We start from the raw sequence: 20,274 nt of genomic DNA, 5'->3' as shown, positions 1-20,274 counted from the left end.
CTGGAATCGTTTCTGAATCTTCCCCCAAAAACAGCATTTCTGGATAATCCACAGCCTAGCTTTTCACACACGCCTAGTCCGAGCAAACAAGAACATTGGAAACATGGTACAGCTGTGCTGGGAAGTGAAGCATAGTGTGGGCTGTCTGGAGCATTGGGGAAAACTAAAGAGTGAAGCATCGTTGCTTTGTGTGTTGCATACCTTTAGTGCCATCTTGAATGTGACTGCGGTCTTGGGAGTGCTTGGAATAGGCTGTTTTTATTAGCTGAATGTTTCTCATGCTGGTGATCTGAGGCTCCACAATAGGGTAATTTCAGCCAGAGTACAGACTGCTTGCTCCAGGATGCCCTTTGGAGCTTTCCACATTTTATATTGATCTGGGCATTTATTTAGCTGTGGGAGATATTTCTTGGGAAACATTTTTCTTCACACAGATTTCTGCATTTTGAAAAATGATTTTATTTTTCTTTTACATTACATTTCTACTAATTATGGAGGGATTGCCAAAATAGAAATGTGTTAACTGACTGGATCAGGTGAGGGTAATTACTGATCATGACAGAGAAACAGATCCCTTATATTGCCTAACCATTTTTTTTAACCCTGAAAAGATGGCATCAAACACAATAACTATCTTTTTGGACTAATGGGAACTTTGTAACAAAGCAGAAACTCTTCATAGGTAACTCAGTTACTTTGCATAATTAATTAACCAATACAATTTAATTTCTAAGACAATTTTCAAAGAACAGCGACTTCCTTTTGAAGCATATTTCCTATATTTACTCCAGATGACATGAATAGTTGGGCAAGATTGATTGTAGAGAAGAAGAAGCCAGGCCAAACGTTCTTGGAAATTGGAACGAATAATACGAACCGTATCCGTGTTATAGTTACAAACCATGACGGGGAAATAAAATTCCAGACTGAGTTCTCTGTATGTTTCACTCTACATGAATATCATACCGATCTGTTTGGTGAACACGCAGAATAAACACATCAAGTCACACGAAGACGCGTTGTTCATCTGCACGAGACTCGGTATTTTTGCAGCCCTGTAATTTGCGTCATATCCCATCCATTCAGCTCAGCACGTGACACATGGCGGCGTCGCAAGAAAGAGACTCGAGTGAGCTGGAGAGAGAAGCAAAGCGACTGAAGACAGATTCATGTGATTCCTGTGATTTTCCTAAAAATGAGTCCGCTCGTGAGAGCCCCATATCGGGCTTTGAGACGCGACGGATTCTGCGCGACTCTGCACGCGAGAAAAATATTTTCGTCCACGGAAAGGTGAGAGGAAGTTGGCCAGCCTTAGCAAATCAGCTAATCAACTTAAAAATGTTGCTATCTAGGTGTCTATCAAGCGAGTGGTTAAATGCAAGATGCTAGCTAGCGTTAGCTGTCTTTATGCAATATGTTAAGCTACGCAGAGCTTTGTATTTGCTTAACATACCTCTAATATTAGCTACATCGGACACCTTTAAAAGCTACCATCATTATCATCTTTGCGTGTATGCTACTTGTTAGATTGACGACCAGGAGGCTGTTGTCATATTAGAGAAAACGCCAATTAGACAAGACACACTGCCAGAAATGTTTAAGACCAGCACGCTCAGACTGGAGATGAGAAATGACATATACAGCACATACAACCTCCAGCCACCTTCTCATCTGAATGGTAAGAACTGAAACTCAAAAGTAGCTAACTCAGTTCCATGCGCTTACTATGCTGCAGTAGGTAGTTCAAGTTTGGTTTATTTGTCACATACATAGTCATACACAGTATAACTCGCAGTGCAATGGTTTAAGAGTGCTCTGCCCAAACTGAGGAAAAACAAAACAAAACAGGGGTGCATAGGGAAATATATATATACACAAAATATATTACAATGTATGTACAATATGTGTATATGTTTATATACACAATGTACATTCTTGCACTGCTTTTTAGTGTTGTAAACTTGGCATGCCTATATCAAACTTCTTACCTAACATGTTCTTCTATTATCCTGTGTGTTAGAGCTAGGCTATTCAAATCACAGATCTTAAGGTTCATGTCTTCTGGATTTTCTTCCATGTACCTAGGAGCCAGATGTGCTAATCTCACCTATAGACCAGTTGTACTGTTACTCACCAGTTCTCAAATTCTAATGAAAAATGGCCAATTTTGACTAAATATTTATTCAGTTAAGTACAATAATTGCACAGTGCAGAAAAAGCTAGAAGTGCAGGATTTATATACATGCATGCCAGATGCATACCAGCATATGTAAATGAATTATATACACCTTCTTATTAAAGTTATGCCTCACCTACAGAAATCAAAACCACCGTGATTTGCCCAGCGACAGAGAAGCATGTGAAGAAATATCTCCGCCAAGAGACCTTCCTCATCGAAGAATCTGGGGACGACTACCGGAACATCACTCTTCCTTACATCAGCAGCAAGAGTTTCAGTGTCCAGGTGTGTATATAAACACACACATTTACAGCATTTGGAAGACAGTGAGACATGGATTGCAAAGCACTTTTGTGTGTGTGTGTATTACACACACACGAGGCCTATGTGTTTTAATATTTAGTGAAAACATGCTCAGTTTTATTCTGCAGTGGGTGCACAACATTTTGGAGAAGAGGGCTGAGGCTGACAGGATTGTTTTTGAAGATCCAGATGCTCATGTTGGTTTCGTCCTGCTGCCAGATTTCAAATGGGACCAGAAGCAGGTGGGTGAGCAGCTTTGGCTCAAGTGAAGTCTTTTGGTAGGTTGACAGTTGCCACTTTGAATTCCTTTAAACCTTACAAAACCTTAATATCTCACTGCTGTTTGGAAGCGTGGTCTTGTTTTGGATTCAATTCCTTTGAGTATAACATTTTGATCATTGATTATAGACGTGATCAACAAATTTAATCATCATGTCCAGAATGAGTATTTCCACACTTACTATATTTGTACAGAGCATATTTCTGCAAAAGAAACAAAAGCATCAGTTATATTAAATGTGCAGTTTTTTTGGTTTTTAAGCCATATGTTTAAATCATAAGATAAATTAATTGCAGTAAAGAAATTTACAAGTCAATTTTTAATATCAGATAAAAATTTGCTTTGAAAAACTTTGTTCCAGGATATCATGCTTGCTTGACTGAATGTAGTTGAGTTTCTTTTTCTCTGTAGCTTGATGACTTGTATTTGATAGCCATTGTACATCGAAGGGACCTAAAGAGTTTGAGGAGTCTCACATCAGAGGACCTCCCGTTATTGAGAAACATCCGTGAAAAGGGACAGGTGAATATATTTTGAAAATGGCCACAGCAGCTCACAGACTTGACTGTGTATTTATTTATTTATTTATTTTATAATCGATAAAACGTTCTGCTAATAGATTATCAGAAGTCATGAATTTGATCAGTGCCAACTGACAAATAAATGTGTCGTCGTCCCCCCCCCCCTTCTTTCTTCATAATATCCTTTGTTCTCTGGCCTTCTTTGACCAGTAGATGGCAGTATTAACTCAAAATGTTTTGTGGGAGCCTTGTGCAACTTTCTCCTGCCTACTCGATTCTGAGAAAACACTGGAAGATGGGTCAAGTTTAGAAGTGTTTTTTTTAAAATCAGCTAGTCGCCGTAAGAAACGCTGACTCTGCAAAGCCTCGGCCTTTTACAGTCAGGTCTTCTCTCCCCACAGGAGGCCATCCAGGAGCGATATGGCGTCCCAGCGTGCAAACTGCGTGCGTTTTTGCACTATCAGCCGTCTTACTACCACCTGCACGTGCACTTCACCTCGCTGGACTATGAGGCCCCTGGCTGCGGTGTGGAGAGGGCCCACCTGCTCTCCGACGTCATCCAGAACCTGGAAGCCGACTCCGCCTACTACTGGAGCCGCTCCCTCTCGTTCCCCTTGCGGGCAGACGACGCCCTCCTGCTGAAGTTCAGAGAGGCTGGCAAGCTGTAACCATGGTAGCGGCCTGCGCACGCCTGCCCAGCTGGCAGCTTGGGGGTTTGTGTGCTGTGCAGCTGTAATGGACCTCATGAGGCTTTTTCTCCCTCTACCAAGAATTATTTCTAATATTCTCACTGCTTTGTACTGTTGCCCAGGAGAAATGAAAATAGAGTAGTTATAGAGTCCTGCTTGTGTTTCTCGTTCATGTCTTTACTTTTATATTGAAACAAATTTGTTTTTTTTTTTTGTTTTTTTAAATGGAAGTTGTTTTTACATCTTTGAGCATATACCATTTTAATAAAATATTCACTGATGCTTCTTTGTGCGGAAATCTTTGGTTGCTGTGTTTTAGGAGCAATTTTTATTTTGCTCCTGTAGATGAATATTTCATGATACTATGTCTTAATCCAGTTATATACGTATTATTGTCTTGTCTGTATATTGAGACTGCAAGCATTAATATAGCTTGTTCAGAATGGATTCTCATAAAGAGATTAACACAGGATATGGCTTCCAGTAGGATTCTGCAGGTTATGATTTTGATCTGACGGAGGTCTCCTCAGGGGCCGCTGTGAGAACTGAGGGAAAGGCTAGCCAGCAGGCCAAGGGGCCCTTCGGGTGAGGCTCCAGAACATGGCTATTTCTGCTTTGTAAAACAAGTAGAAAATATGAGCTGTAATGTACAGTTGACACTGTGTGAACTAGTTTAACTTTGTAATGTTTGTGCTGTTGCAAAATGTACTCAACGTTACTGGGTTTTAAACAATACAGGAATAATTTATGCAAAAATACTTAACTGATGTTCTCTCAGTTACAAGCAGTATGTGGTTATTTGCCTTTTTGGTTTTGGTGTTAAAATGGGGTTTTTGAAAATTAAAAATCGATATTGATCAAGATGGGCAGAATAATAACAAATATAATTTTTTGATAAAGGTTTTGATCACTAGCAAAACTGAAAATGCTCCCAGAGACCTGAATACCACACATGGCTCAAGCTTCCATTTACTTTAGAAATACAAAAAGATGTGGCTTTTTTTTGTCTGGAGAGTTCTTTAGCTGTGTTGAAAGATCCTACTGTTACTAAGCTATAGGTAGTAGAGGCAGTGCTGGTTTTCTGAAGCATCTGGAACACCAGCTCATCTGAATACTGTAGAAGCAGACAGGTCTTTTTCTTTTTGTACTTGTGAGTTTGCATTCTTCTTAGTTTCTGTCGCCAGCTGCAGCTTCCACTGTGAAAGCAGCTTTTAGCTACATTAGTCTGTGTCTTTGTGAATAACAATGAGCAACACTCATTGGGGATTACAGTTAATGGATGGACATGGTGCAGTTAGGACAGGTATTGTACATAAGGCAGTTATACTAGTTACGCCACAGTTATCCAATTACCATGTGTTCATACCATCTCTCTGAATTGGTATAAATGTCAATCACCTTCCCATGAACACCTTTAAAAGTGTACAATTACATACTGTTTCTTCTGGCATGCAAAATTTGCCGGCCACCATCCGCTCTGATCATACAGTCCACTTTCTGACTGCAGGTCCCTTGCAGGGCCATTGTTCACCACATGTTATTCAGGTGCTGGAATGCTCTCATAGGGGATTTGAAGTTTGAAGCTAATTTTCAGATGCAAAGCAGGCCAAATGTACTATAAGCAGGACAAAAGGGCATTTCAGCTATAATGATTGCAGGGGAAAAAGAGGTGGCCTCTGGTGGTGTTAGTGAGATAATATCAATTTTGTCTTTTCAGTTTTAGAATCACTGATGGTCATTTACATTTACATTTACAGCATTTGGCAGACACCCTTGTTCAGTGTAATTTACAGAAGTGCATTGCAGTCTCTATCAAATACATATCCTCATGGGACAATAGATAAATAAGTGTCAAGACTACTATCAGGCTAAAGGCCTGGCTAGACTGGATGGTCAGTAATTATTCATTATTACTTTGTGTATTCTTAATTACTAATAAAAAATAAGTCCCCCCCCACCTCTGACCCCCAACACAGTTTTTTCAATTTTGCATGTCCATTAGTTTTGTATGTCTATTATGTTATCACAGCTCTTGAATCAGGAATGTAACTATGGAATACAATGAATCTTTTGATATTTGAAATTATGAAACCCATTTTGAAAATGTGAAATTTCACATTTGCCATTTGTCAACTCAAAGAGTAGCTACTGGGGTGGTAGAGCAATCCCAGAAACCCCGACGACGCTGTCCTGCTGCTAAAGCTTTGCTTAATAATACGGCCTGCCGGCATGGTTCCACTCTCTGCCATAACACTGTGCCTGGTAGTCCGGATTGTGTTTTTTAGTTGAGCTGGTTGGACAGAGCTTGATGCTTTGCTGATAAACATAAGATAAGGTAGATGTGGAGGAAAAATGGACCTCTTTTGGCCAGGTCTTTTTCTTTATGGTGTGTGAACAGGGGCATATGCTTGGGATTAGAACATTGCACTGCGGATTACATTTCAGCAGCACCCCAATAGCAGTTTGCTCAGAGTAGAACAGGAAGGTCTGAACTTTAATCCTGCCTGCCGTTGGTCAGCACACTTAGCCAACAGATCTGTGAAGTGGGTTCCACACGTCGAAAGTTGTGACAGTGTTCTTGTTTCAGAAGCACTGCGGCTAACCTTTGTGCCAGTAGGGGTAAGTTCTCATCCTCATCTATGGTCCTAAAGTTCCCAAAGTAGTTGTCACTGTTGATCAGATGCTAATATGTGTTCATGGGATGTGAAAGTGAGAGTGACAGTTTTAGCCTATTTTAGACTGAGTTTTAAAAATAGGAGTTTAATGCACATTCCATCTGAGGAAAGTAATTAGAAAAGTATTTTAGCTTTAGTTTGCTTTTAATTATACTGAAATCTTTGAGGTGTGCTAATATACAGCACAATCACTGTGTGCAGCCTTTTATTCTAATCATTACTCTTTTGGAGTGTGACCTCATTTTTCATGCATGCTCAGACTAATTGGTTTGCTTCTTATCCTTCACAATGAAGGAATGTTGCAGTTCATCCACAAACAGATTCATGATCACCTAGTGGAGCGCAGGGATCACCGCACCCGGCTTGTGACCAAGGATGGCCGCTGCCACATTGAATTTGGCAATGTTGAGTACCATAGCCATTGTGCTTACCTGATGGATTTTTGGACCACTTTTGTTGAGTTTAGGTGGCGCTTTGTTATACTTTCCTTTGTCGCTGCTTTCGCTGGAAGCTGGTTCGTCTTTGGTCTGCTGTGGTATTTGATTGCAAAGAGTAATGGGGACTTAGAGGGAGAGAAAAAGTCTGATGGCCATTTAAAGTGCATAGACAACATAAATGGTCTCAGAACTGCCTTTCTTTACTCTCTAGAGACCCAGACAACCATTGGATATGGGGGGCGAGCCCTGACCGGGAACTGTGCGGGGACGGTAGCCCTTCTCGTTGTCCAGTCCCTTGTGGGTGCCATCATAAACTGCTTTATGTGTGGCCTGATTTTGGCCAAAATTTCCCTCCCAAAAAAGAGGGCAAAAACAGTCACCTTCAGCAGCATGGCAGTGATCTGTCTGAGGAGAGGCAGCCTCTGTCTTCAAATCCGCGTTGCCAACCTGCGCAAGACACTGCTTATTGGAAGCCAGATTTATGGGAAACTCCTGAGGACCACAGTCACGCCAGAAGGAGAGCCCATCATCCTGGACCAGGTGAACATTGACTTCCTGGTGGATGCCGGCAAGGACCACCTCTTCTTTGTGTGCCCACTCACGCTGTACCATGTTATCGATGGTTCGAGCCCGTTTGCCGAGATGGCGGCCGACACGTTAATGCAACAGGAGTTTGAGCTGGTGGTCTTCTTGGATGGCGTGGCTGAGTCCACAAGCTCCTCCTGCCAAGTGCGCACCTCCTTCCTTCCCTGCGAGATCCAGTGGGGCTACACATTTGTTCCCATTATCTCCCGCAACAGGGAAGGCAAGTATCGCGTTGACTTCTCCAACTTTTCCAGAACAGTGCCAGTGGTCACGCCACACTGTGCTTGCTGCTTCTTGAATGAGCTGAACAGCGAACTTGTACTGCACCAGCACAGATCGCAAGGCATTGACAACCCCAGCTTTGATGTGATTGCCATTGAAGAGGCGATGGATAATACTCAGATGTGAAGTTATGGGGGAACTCATGGAATGACAAATAATAATTAATACTGCATTGGAGTTCTGGTGACTAAATAGTGTTCTTTTACTTGAGGATGTAGGAAGTTTGACATTTTCAGCATCCATAAGATGCTCTGACATTTATCCAGAACATTTACATGTAATTATCAGTAGACAGCATGTGTACTAATATTTATAGAATTTAGCTGACACTTTTTTTCCCCAAAGCAACTTACAGTTACGACTGAGTACAACTTGAGCACTAAGGACCTTACTCAGGGCTCCAACAGTGGCAACTTGGCACTAGCAGGGCACAAACCAACAATCTTCTTATTACATGTCAAGTACCTTAACCACTGAGCTACCACTGCCCCTGGGGACAAGACCTTGGGGTTGTTAACTCCTTTCTCATACATTTCTACTGGGAGAGCTACAGGAGCTCTATGACAGGATTCTAAACCACTTTTAGAAGAATATAAAGTACTAGTCTATGCTGCTAACAGACAATCAAATTGCTGATATGCCTAAACTATGTCAGAAATGGAATAGTTGATCTGTTGGGGAATCTGGAAAACTGAAAACTGAAGGAAGAAAATATAACAAATGTAGCATTTTAGCTACTTACAGTATGACATTTCATCATGAATGAAATATAGAAATGCATGTATTCCAAATTTTGGAAGAGCCCGTGTGACATGAAACCTTTGTGAGATGTTGAAATTCTTGGTAGGTGTCCATAAAATAATTAAAATGGAGGTTATTTTCTGAATATATATTCTAATGAAAGCATAACAATGAATGTAAGGCATTAGTTTTGTTTGTTAAATGTAGTTATATAATAAATACCTTTGTATAAATGTGTATTGTAAGTTAATTATGCTGTATATATTGTACTCTGCTTTGAATGGCAGTTTTCATGAGAACACACTAGCTGTATTGTTTTGAGTTGGTTGTATCCAGCAGTGAAAATCACATGTGAAAATGTACTAATTAACAAGCAATCAAAGGGTTATGAGCACTAGAAAACATTATTGTAGCTGCACCTGGACATATAATGACTAAAGTGCTTATCATTTACGTAAAAGCTAAAAACAGGAAGGACTTTGACAAAATTTCTTCATTAAATGTGTTAAGGTGAAAATGTACAAGACAGATGTAGAGTTTTCAGTCTTTTAAATGTTTGCACTGTGTCTTAAATGTCTTAGTCCTCCCTTCCCATTGGGAGGTGCTCTAGTATAAATCGTGTACAACCTAAGAACGCTTCAGTTTTCCCAGAAAGCTTAGTCATCAAGAGTGTCAGCAACAGTGTGAGGACAATGTACCCAGTCATACTAGACAATTCCATAGGGAATGCTTCTTGGGACTGTAAAAATTGTACTCCCCATATTGAATATTTCTCTATGTTGTTGATATAATTGAGCCTTTTAATACAGTTTAATAGAGCTTGGATTTAATAATAGCGAATGCTTGTATTACTTCTGTTTCTGCTACAGTACAGAGAGAGAGAGAGAGAGAGAGAGAGAGAGAGAGAGAGAGAGAGAGAGAGAGAGAGAGAGAGAGAGAGAGAGAGAGAGAGAGAGAGAGAGAGAGAGAGAGAGAGAGAAACCTAGTAGCCATAAGCTTTTGGATGATGGACAAAGGAAAGGCTGAGTGTGTGGGAGCAGGGTGAAGCGTTGCTTTCGCCCAGAGTTCGAAATCAGCATAATTTGAACTTCCACCACCCAAGCACCAACCCCCATCCTCCTTTGATCACAGTAGCCACTTGACCTTTCTGTCAGCACAGACAGCTGCCGTTTCTGCCAATCCCCTGCAGAGAATTTTCTATTTTTTTTCCCAGAGAATTTTCTTATTTTCTAACTCTGACACTTTTTTCTTCCACTCTCCCATTTCTCCTTCCCTTCCCCTTAGTTAGGATCCCATTTTAAAGTCACAGTTTCTGAAGCTCTTCTATATTCATAATAAATGTATGCTATGTACTTTGTTTAATATGGTATTACAACTGTGTTAGAACCAGAGGGTTAAAAAAGGTTAAAAAGAACTCTAAAGCATTATATATTTTAATTATATCATTGGACACATCCAAATAAGGTCTGACATAAATGGCATCAGTTAAATGAAATAAATAGATTTTTCCAAACTTTAAAACGTTGATATTCATGTATACCTCTAGCCCATGCATCTTCCAGATGTGCCCCTGAACTCATACACATGACCACAGTGAAATGTGGCCAACTTTAACTAGTAAAAAGAACAACCAGGCCAGTCTGTTTGGCGGCACTTGAAGAGTTTGAGAAATGTCTCTATTTTGTGCGCATCCTTCCTGAAGCAGGATAGCATGGTGTAATCCCTCATCACATGTTCCATGGTACGAGGGGATGCCAGATGGTCTGCTATGCTCTTGCTGTTGTCCAATGGCAGGTTGTTCTCATTCAGCATCTGTATTTGGGTGAGGGGTGGGGAGACGTTCTTATTAAAGAATCTGAGAGAGAGGAGTTTGTGCGGGACATATGCAACGAACCCCACCCATGCCCGGGGTAAATTTGGAACAGGGCCACCAATGTCTGGGAGCAGGAGAACATCCCAACGTACTTTCCTGATGAGGGTGAGAAGACCTTTCTCCAAGCTCATCAGCTTGGACGACACCCATTTTGTCTTGTCAAGAAGGTCTTGGGGGGTGTTGTCGTAGTGATCTAGGGAAGCCTGCAGGTCGACTAGGTGGTTGATCCAGAACTGGACCAGAATCAGCACAGAGTGGAGGAGCCATTTGTCCTGCAGCAGCAAAAACCACAAACACGTCCCGTAAAACTTCCTCAGGCAGAGTTTCACATTCACAGGTTACTCGGCTATGAAGAAATGGACTGCGCCCAGCTCAGATGAACTTACCGAAATTTGCCCTACTTCACTTTTGGATGATGGAGTGGGCAAGATGACCGTGCACAAGTGGTCTGCATGGCCTTGCTGAGTGACCAGAGCAAGGGGAATGAACGTCTCCTTCTGTAAAAAGCAGTGGTAGCTCAGTGGTTAAGGTACTGAAGTTGTCAGTTCAAGCCCCACTACTGCCATGTTGCCACTGTTGGGAACCTGAGCAAGGCCTGTAACCCTCAGCTGCTCAAGGTTGTACTCAGCCATTGTAAGTGGCTTTGGGTAAAAGCTCTAAATGAAAAAGTGATGGGAGTCACAACATGTGCTTCTCACCAAACAGCCTGAGGGCTCTTAGCAGAAGCATTTGCACTTGAAGGTAATAAAGCCCTGAATATTTTTAGTGTTAAAAAACAACTTTTTATAATGTAGCTGTGGAAGTGTCATTCTAATTGTTTCAGTATTAACCTCATGAAATGAGGTCGGACTGTAGTGCTTTACTCACAAACTGTGTCCTGGTCTCTTCTGAGATGCGATAAATGAGTTCGGCGTGCTGGATGGCCCGATCCAGAAGCATCTCTATGGACATGGTGCAATGCACTCCTCCAACCTCACAGTCCAGCACAGAGCCCAGCATTCCATGTATGGAGCAGAAGAGAATTCCCAACCATCCTTGCAGAACTTGACCATGGCGATTAGGGTGCAAAAGTAGAACCAATGATTTTGATCTTTGAAGTTCAGTTTCTTTTTTACATCTGATATCTACTACTATTCACAGAATTAAATTTAAGTAAGTGGTATATGTATGTCAATTCTGGATAAATCAATATAAATTGTTAGGATTGATCTTTCAAGATTAACAAATGGATTTCACAGAAGATACAGTACCTTTTGTCTTGCTCATTATTGTGGAATGAAGGAAGTTTAATGTCTGAAATCACTACTGCTGGTGGTTCACAGGCACCTCCACCTTATATATACAACGCAGACTTCATGAATGAATCAGATTTAGAAAATCTCATTTAAGAGGTAAGACGATATTTCTGGTTACGGTTTCCACTATGTTTTTACGCATCATCTTTAGTGGAAGGACAAAATGTTTATCCAACAATTTTGGCTTTTATATAGGCTTCTCACCTTTTTAATAATGGGTGACTAAGAATGGCAAAGACAGAGATTTGCACATTTTAAAGGGTAGATCAGATGTCAAATCCGATGTTTCAGCATGGGAAAAATTATACCCAGTATGAAAATAGTAAAAGAGAGAGACAGTGTTCAATGGAGCTGTAGATCCCTAACACAAATACACATATTGTCTTAAATTGTCTTAAATTACACAAATTATAACAAAAAAAATCAGGGTTTCTGGTAAACTTATAAAACTGATAAATAAATAAATTGAGAACATTTTTAATGTAAAAAATACAGACACTGAGAAGTCACTCATCCCTATCAGAGTTGCTCAAAAATCCATGATTGTCACCAGTGGTTGAATTATTAAAAAACTTCAAGAGGGATGGCTGGTTTCAGCTGACAGGGTGGGTTTGGGGGTTGGGTGGGGGTTAAATAATATATCTCCTGCCTGTCTGAATCTGAACTACAGTGGCTTCATGCGCTGTATCCAATACTCCCCTGTATAGGGGACAAAAGTCATCAGATCTTTCCCGAATGTCTGCATTGAAAATAGAGGATAACATCTTGTTCTGATCGTGATTTGGTTTGAATTCGTTTATGGATAGAATTAAGAAATGGATACGGGACACATTATGATTCTTCACCCATAAATACTAATGACCCCATGAATATTCAAAAGTCACTGGTGACTTAGTTAGTATTCAATTAGTATAGTATTCATCAACTACAACTGGTCTCTTCAATTCATTAGTGGTTGTTTTGGTACAGACTGAAGCAATCCTGAAAAGCTGACAGTCATTTAAAGAACAATTGTAATTTAGACGACATAAAATTCTGGATTTTAAAACTTTCTGCAGACAATCAGACAATAGCAAATTCCTTGTTATTGGGAATGGTCACAGTCAAAGTCAAATTTATTTAGGCAGATTTACAAGAGGAAGGGTTTTTATAAGGGGGAGGTTTTTGGTTTTTTTACTTAGGGGATAGCGTGCCTTTGTATGTCCCCTCAAATTGAGCCCTGAGTGTCACTGAGTTTAAAAACACCTTCCATTTGTTAAGCCTGAGAGCAGACTTTGCTTGAATAGAGAGAACAGCTCTGCAGCTCTGGAGTCTTTCTCGGAAAACAGGATTCCTCATTTACACAGGTATTGGACTCTAGCAGAAGGTATATTGAATGCTTTTGCTTCCAGTCCAGCCACTGCAGTCCTTTGTACTTCCTCAGATCTCTTGACTCGTCTTATCATGGGGAAAAATCTTCTGCTTACCTCCGTGTGGATACAGGCCTGAGGTGCGAGGAGCAGCCTGAAAACAAACCACAATCAACATTTGTAATAGCAAAATGAAGACATCAGGTTAAAAAATGTACTGTACTTAGTTAAAAAATACCACACTGTCTACTACGCTGAATACTACGAACTGCTGTTCTACTTTCATGTTCAAGCAGCAGCTATCAGAATAGAAAGAGCTTTAGTCAGGTTTTATACTTTTTTTTTGGATACTTCTGTCAAGAATAACATGGTTAAAGATCAAAAGTGAGAGGTACGACCAACAGCAAACAGCCAAGGCGCAGCAATAACAGAAATTAAATTAATTACATTTAAACAAAGAAACTAAATGTAACTCAGTAAAAAGTAGATTATTCTTTTAACAGAAAAATACATGAATATACACTCACTTCTTAATACGAAACACCTGCTTTGTACCTGTGCTCACTTTTTTATGTATAAGTGCATTTTTAGGTGTACAGTTACAGGCAACAGGCCGTCATGTAGACTAGAGTGCACAAATCATCAGCCACCCTCAACCCCATTTATCACTGGTTAGTTTCTGACTAACACAGCAACGCTGAAATTGCACTATGGTGCACTATTCTGAACACAGCAGTATCACTGGCATGGCAGGGGCATGGTAGCAGGTGTATCGGGCATAACAGTGCCACTAGTGATTTTACACATGGCAGTTATAAGTGGTATCCATATAAGAGCGGTTTTGGAAATTGACCAGTTAGTAGGAAGATGACAGGCAAATTCTGGATATGAAAATCATTTCTAACTGTACACCTACTAGGTGTTTTAATTAAATGTATCTAATAAAGAAGGCCATGTAAAAATGTAAGTAAAAGTATGATTTTCGTTTTTTATCAACTCTGTGCATGTACACAGAGTAAATGTGAGTTACTGCCCACACTTGACAGGCACATCGAAACAGGAATATTTCTGGAATTAGCAATATGTGACTCCAGGACAGATCCAACAACACAATCACAACCAATTCACCTAAATATGAGGTTGGTTGGAATCTTGCACAATTTATGTTGATATTTGCATGTTACATAATCAGGCAGGTGGATATTACAGTTCTTTTTATAATATGGTTAGAGCATGTGTTTTCATAGTTGCGTAGGCATATTATTCAATCAGTGTGACTTATAACACCAACTGCAATGCAAACTCAGTTAAGTTTAATCAGCACTCTGCATTCACCTTTTTGAGTAAGATGAACTAAGATAACTAACAAGTGATTTCAATAACACAAAAACTATTATTTGGACACCAAAACCCATTCGAAAACTTGTACAAAAAAGTAAAAACTCTTCCATATCCTTATAGCCAAATCCCAGTCTTGAATTCTGTAACCACTGATTGTTAATTGAACAATTAATGGAGCTGAGGGGAGTTGACTCAGCACACCTGTCTCCTAAGTCAAGGTGTGTGGAAGACCTGGCGGATCTGGACCTCCAGGGCTGTGATTTTAAATACCTGTGTTCTACCACATTAATTAATTACCAGTGAATACAAAATCCAGGATCGGATTATGGATTCGATGTCCAGAGTTAAAGACCTCTGCAGTAGACTATCCAGTGCATAACAATATGAAAAGAAATGTGAAGAGTTTGTCATCAAAGTCATGACAAATGTGAAGACTTCAGATAAGGGCTAAAATTGCATGCCCCTTCCGCTCTGACATGAAGCAAGAAGAATCAACAGAGTATGGGTAAACCTCATCCTGTCAAACATGAATGTTCTGTTTGCCCCAGATAAAGATTACCAAAGAGTCATAACTTTGACTAAACTCGTTTGAACCCCCTTTTTAAAAAGTTGAATGCTTTACAGTAATGGAGAGGCCCAGATTACATAATCGCACCTGTCTTTCCAAGCCTGCAGGTCATTATACTAATCATTTTTTGTGATTGAAGTGTTTAGTGAGAAGTGGAAGTATTTGTGGTTTATGTAATGCCTTGTGGAGCCTACTGAGGGTAAGCTTTGGATAATCACATTGGACTGGTCAATAGAACAGACTATGCCTGTCTAAACTTATTTTAAAAGAAATATCGATGGTCTGTCTGTTCTAGAATAGAAGGACATTCACGTCTTCAGAGTCTGGGTTGCTTCATCAAACATGACCAAAATCTGCCAACAGATTCCTACTTCTGTACTGCTGGGCCAAGCAGAGCAGACAGCTCTTTCACTGCCTTTACAGTAATAATGCTCTCTATAATAAGCTCATCAGTGGTATTCATCCAGAACGACCATGAAATGAAGATGATAGAGGCCTGACTTGAGAATACCCTTGGAAGTAACATCAAATGTACAATTTGCAATAATCCTTTTTTTCCCCCAATATGCAAACTCCCGAGGAACTTTACACATAAACATATGTAAAAGAGATTAGTGCAGTTAAATGCGATCTCTGTGATGACATCAATGTTTAATTTTGTATTCATAGTATGTCATTCCTAGACTCTGAGGAGTGTTTTTTTTTTTTTTTTTCTGGATGCAGTCAGAAGGTCTCCCAGGGATTAGGTGTCCCTGTTCTTTTGACCTCCAGGTTACCTTGTCTTCTGACGCAAAAGAGTGTCCACTGGAAAACAACTAGTGGTTTAACCCTCCAACAATGTTAAATCCAGTAAAATCTTTTGGTAATGGAACTACATTTGTGATTTTGCCATACATTTATCATTTAGAAACATAATATAAAACATGCAGAAAAAGAAGAGAAATGCTTTATATATCTATATATTTACAAACATGCATTTACCAAGAACACTCAGAATTGTTTGGCTTGATGTATTACCATAACAGATTACAAAGTATAAAAAATGTTTTGAAAAATTGAAACAGCATAGGAAATTATGTAAATTAACTTTAGGAATAGTATGGCTTGAGGATAAATAAAAAGATTTTTTTACATTTGTATAATATAGAGAGCAAAATATTGTATTTTTTTTTCTTTTCATTCTGTTAGAACAGAGGCAGTCCTGCATATTTATCTCAACAAGCTCCGGGCATCAAATGATCAGTAGAGCACCTGCATAGCAATCCCATTACAGGTGTCAGTAACTGCCGCTTCTCTGCACACGCGTGTGAAGTGAAAGCTAAATGACACCGTCACCCAGTCAGCAGGCTTCACTCCCCATGTGCGCCCTTGATCCCACACCTGCAAAAATTGGGGACATGCAAAAACCGCTGCCCTTCTGGGAACTGTTATTGGGACAGGAGCAACCAGACAGGAAGTGTGTGAGAAACAGGCCCTAGTCTGAGAGTGTTCCGATGAGCAGAGGCGTTTAGATGTGTAGAGAAAGCAGCACGTGAGAATATGGAGAGCACTCGGCTCTGAGGATCTTTGTGTCCTTCAGTATTCTCTCTTGCTCTTTCACTTAATAACCAGACACATTAAAGATATTATTCCATTAAAGATTTATTTTTATGGTATATGTTTTAGCAAAATTTTTAAACAAATGCATAAGTGTGGTCAATCCATTTACATGCAGCACAACGATGTGATTGTTAAATCACTTGCATTTTTAACAGTAACTACTTTTTTCAGCAGCGCAAGTTCTTGACACGTAATGTTAATCGTCAAGGAAAAAATTTTTTGTTCCTTCTGCATGTCAAGCTATGCAGAGATGCCTCTCAGAAGATCCATACAAGAAGCATTTTAAGATGGAGATTTCCTAGGAATATTATCATTCATAACCATCCTCATTCTGTCCATATGAAACCGCAAAGGTGGAGAAACATTAAAGGAGGAACCACCATTTAGGCTGGGGGACTGATAGTCATAAAAACTCTTGGCTCTGAAAAAAGTTTCTAGTTGCTTTAATGTTTATGTTTTTGGGTCTTTGTCTTGCTGCGAGAAGTGCCATCTAAAGAGTTTGGAGGAACTTGATTGGGTTTGAGTAGATCTGAGAAGTTAGGAAGTTTCTGTGAGTTTATGATCTGTGCCAACATCAGTTACATCACCAATAAAGTCAAGGCTTTTAAGTATTGTCTACTATACTCAGTACAGTTTACTTTCTCGAAATCTGCAATCTTGCCGCCATTTTGACCTTGAGGCTTACATTTGCGTATTACAGAAATCTCATATCTTTCTGTGTCTGTATTCTTCTCTTTATGGTAGTCTTTGACACATCTCTGCCTACATCTTTGAGGATGTTCTTAAACTTTTAAACTCTTTGTTTCTGAATGATTTAGATGATCAGGCTGGGCCAAGGGCTGCCAGGTTGTTTGCTACTGCTAAACACACCTGTGTATTATTGATACTTAATATGTGAAAAAATGATTTTGACAGAACAAAACTTTTGGCTCTAATGTCCTGATGATGGCCTGTTACACTTTACTGGCAACCAACTCCAGATGCAGATGTTACATCTCCAATCAACATCTAGGCCTTTATTTGGCTCTGTTGTGCATAAACTCACGATGCAGTGATACGCATCTGGCCAAGAAACTACATAGCAGCCCAATGTCTAATTACTTATGGTCCCTGAACATTGGGGAACAGCTGTGGTTTCTATATGGGTCCCCCAGTATAGACATAATTATCCATGAAAACATTCTGCACTTTAGCTTCATCGACAGTGTTTGATTTCATATCTGATGTTGTGGAACCCAGAGGCAAAATAAAAGCAACCATGTCACCGCACAGCTAATTATATACACGGCGAATCATATACACGCACTATATTATGTACGACACCTGCTGTGTCACATGACAGGAAATATGCTAATAACCACAGTGGTAAGACTGCTGCATAGTTGTTGTGGGGCTGCTTTGTAATTAATTGTCTTGGTTTTAGCTTATGTTTGATGGCTCCCACTCAGTAAGAAATGAATTGTCTTTATTTGAAGTATGCGATGACTGACACAGCAGTAATAAAAACAATCCCACTTTATATGTGCTCCAGCCACTCCATTTAATCCTCTGGAACAATAAAAAGTCTATCACCACGGGGCCTCTGGGTATTTTGGGACAACCGAGGCATGCAGTTGCCATGCCAATGTGCCTTCATAGCATTTGAAATAAGTTCCTCGATAGAGTGGGACCACTGGCCACGGACTGCCCTGAAAACACCCTGTGGAAAGGCCGGTAGGGGCGGGAGTGTAAATGGGCACCTGGCCCTCCTTTCTCTCTACCCAAGCACACACCGCTTTCCTTAGCATGGCAGTGATGCAAGCGTTCTCTGGAGCGAGACCCGGCCATCTGACAAGATGGGCAAACAAGCCCCCGGCATTCATATAGGGGAGTGGGCAAGCACTGAGAAAAGGTCAGCGTGGCCAGGGAGAGTGGAAGCACAGTGCTGGCTTCCCATGTGACAGCCCACCTGCACATGAGCAATGACTCGGAATGCCGGATCCTCTGCCCTCAGGCCCAAGCTGGGTGTTTTAAAGGGAAAGATGTAGTGCAGGCTTGATGGAGAGCATCTCCTCCATTTGAACATAACCCCAGCACCTCCTCTGGAAGCTCGTTTTGAGTGTACATTCGATTTTGCTGCTCGCTTTGAAACAGCTGCAGGCAGCAGGGTAATACTGCAGGAGGAGGAGATGGTAAACCTAGCACAGGATTAGATCAGCATAGACCTAGAACAGTTTAGTTACCATTAGTTAACTTTAGTTTTCTATTTAAAGCAACTATATTTAATTTTATTTTGATAAAGTGGTTTTGTAATGTTTCTTCAAAAGCTTCCCAAGGTGATAGATCTGAGGATGTAATTTACAGCTTTTAGCTGATGCGTTTACCCAAAGCAATTCACAATTATGACTGAGTGCACTTGCACAATTGAGGGTTAAGTGCCTTGCCCAGGGGGCCCAGTAGCAAGTTGGCAGTTAGGGGGCTTGAACCAGCAACCTTCCAATTAAAAGTCAAGTACTTTAACTACTTGAGCTACCACTGCCCTACGAAAGACATTCATTCATCTATGTCTATGTGAAGCACTTTGAGTAACCACTGTGTATGAAAAGTGCTATACAGATAATCTTGCCTTGTTTTGCCATTGTATTTAGATCATGGCTGGAAAACTTTTTGGCTGTAACACATAATTTGTGTCTAAACTCTATTATTATTATTATTATTATTATTATTACTACTACTACTACTACTATGACTACTACTACTACTACTACTCCTCCTCCTACTATTATAATTATTTATATATTTATGTATTTATTTATTTTTATAATATTATTATATGTGAGGTTCTTGTGGCAATGAGCCAAGGTTGTGATAAAAGTCCCTGGTATTGTTATCTGAGTACATCTGGAGAAGATGTGTGACCTGCATTGTTTACCCTGTGATCTTCCTCTAGAGAGCTCACTGTGCCAGAACTGCTGTGGATGACTATGGGTTCAAGTGATTTTTATTGAGCTATGGTATGTCCTTCAAGAAACCCATAAGAACCATAAACAAAGCCTAGAAAATTGACAAAATATTTTAACAATCTTTAAGCTCTCTTTGTACTTCTCTGAATCTTTTTTTCCTTTCATTTTCTCTGGTGTCATAGACAGTAGGTGGCAGTAAAAGTCGAGGATGTTTTTTCCAGAGCGAAACTAGACCTCAGCTTTGGCATTAATCGCACATGGGTCATCTTTATTTGTGCTGAGATTAAATGTCGCAGTAAAGACTGTGAAGTTAATTTTCGGACACAAGTAGGAGAGCAATCAAACAAGTAAACAAATAAATATGTGATTTAACGAGGACGGGAGCGTATGGCCATACCTAAATAAATATTTACATTATTTTTCACCTTAGAAGATTTCTACAGCACTGACATCTGTAGGAGAATAGTGTTCAGTTAAACGAATGCTCAGAAACGAGCCCCATCTATCTGGAGCGGACATTCATCAGCTTAAATATGTCGCATTAGTGGCATGTGTGAACACACATTACGTCTTTTGTTCCAGCCTATCAGGCATGTCTGTCAGAACAAAAGGCAC

At 40.1% G+C, this 20,274-nt stretch overlaps 3 protein-coding genes across 4 annotated transcripts; 2 read left to right on the top strand and 1 right to left on the bottom strand.

Moving 5' to 3' along the window:
• The first annotated feature begins 1,094 nt into the window (after window positions 1-1,094).
• Window positions 1,095-4,258, top strand: dcps (decapping enzyme, scavenger). Its single transcript, XM_027015421.2, has 6 exons — window positions 1,095-1,290; window positions 1,528-1,678; window positions 2,319-2,464; window positions 2,611-2,724; window positions 3,174-3,284; window positions 3,685-4,258. The coding sequence occupies exons 1-6, from the start codon at window positions 1,102-1,104 to the stop codon at window positions 3,949-3,951; spliced, it is 978 nt and encodes a 325-aa protein (XP_026871222.2). The 5' UTR covers window positions 1,095-1,101; the 3' UTR covers window positions 3,952-4,258.
• A 2,685-nt stretch (window positions 4,259-6,943) lies between these two features.
• kcnj1b (potassium inwardly rectifying channel subfamily J member 1b) lies at window positions 6,944-8,077 on the top strand. Its single transcript, XM_027015458.2, has one exon. It carries the CDS (start codon window positions 6,944-6,946, stop codon window positions 8,075-8,077), a length of 1,134 nt encoding a protein of 377 aa, XP_026871259.2.
• A 2,021-nt stretch (window positions 8,078-10,098) lies between these two features.
• smtlb (somatolactin beta) lies at window positions 10,099-11,861 on the bottom strand. Of its 2 annotated transcripts, XM_027015440.2 has the most exons (5): window positions 11,816-11,861; window positions 11,433-11,608; window positions 10,952-11,062; window positions 10,658-10,837; window positions 10,099-10,504 (listed from the first exon to the last, which is right to left on the bottom strand). In XM_027015440.2, exons 1-5 carry the CDS (start codon window positions 11,829-11,831, stop codon window positions 10,307-10,309), a joined length of 681 nt encoding a protein of 226 aa, XP_026871241.2. In that variant the 5' UTR covers window positions 11,832-11,861; the 3' UTR covers window positions 10,099-10,306. The 2 variants fall into 2 exon arrangements, with proteins under 2 accessions (XP_026871241.2, XP_026871240.2); XM_027015439.2 differs by having other exon boundaries at window positions 10,099-10,837.
• Window positions 11,862-20,274: the final 8,413 nt, after the last annotated feature.

This window comes from Electrophorus electricus, chromosome 17 (assembly GCF_013358815.1).
Source record: "Electrophorus electricus isolate fEleEle1 chromosome 17, fEleEle1.pri, whole genome shotgun sequence".
NCBI lineage: Eukaryota > Metazoa > Chordata > Actinopteri > Gymnotiformes > Gymnotidae > Electrophorus > Electrophorus electricus.
This window is presented reverse-complemented; position numbering and strand designations above follow the sequence as displayed.

What these genes read in the sequence shown, in the direction of transcription:
- dcps (XM_027015421.2), top strand. Translation starts at nt 1,102, where the DNA reads ATGGCGGCGTCGCAAGAAAGAGACTCGAGTGAGCTGGAGAGAGAAGCA. An exon ending in GCAAGAGTTTCAGTGTCCAG is followed by an intron (nt 2,465 to 2,610) that starts GTGTGTATATAA and finishes TTTATTCTGCAG; the next exon opens with TGGGTGCACAACATTTTGGA. An exon ending in ACATCCGTGAAAAGGGACAG is followed by an intron (nt 3,285 to 3,684) that starts GTGAATATATTT and finishes CTCTCCCCACAG; the next exon opens with GAGGCCATCCAGGAGCGATA.
- kcnj1b (XM_027015458.2), top strand. Translation starts at nt 6,944, where the DNA reads ATGTTGCAGTTCATCCACAAACAGATTCATGATCACCTAGTGGAGCGC.
- smtlb (XM_027015439.2), bottom strand. An exon ending in AAGAGACCAGGACACAGTTT is followed by an intron (nt 11,063 to 11,432) that starts GTGAGTAAAGCA and finishes TGCTTTTTACAG; the next exon opens with AAGGAGACGTTCATTCCCCT. An exon ending in GTGAAGTAGGGCAAATTTCG is followed by an intron (nt 10,838 to 10,951) that starts GTAAGTTCATCT and finishes TTGCTGCTGCAG; the next exon opens with GACAAATGGCTCCTCCACTC.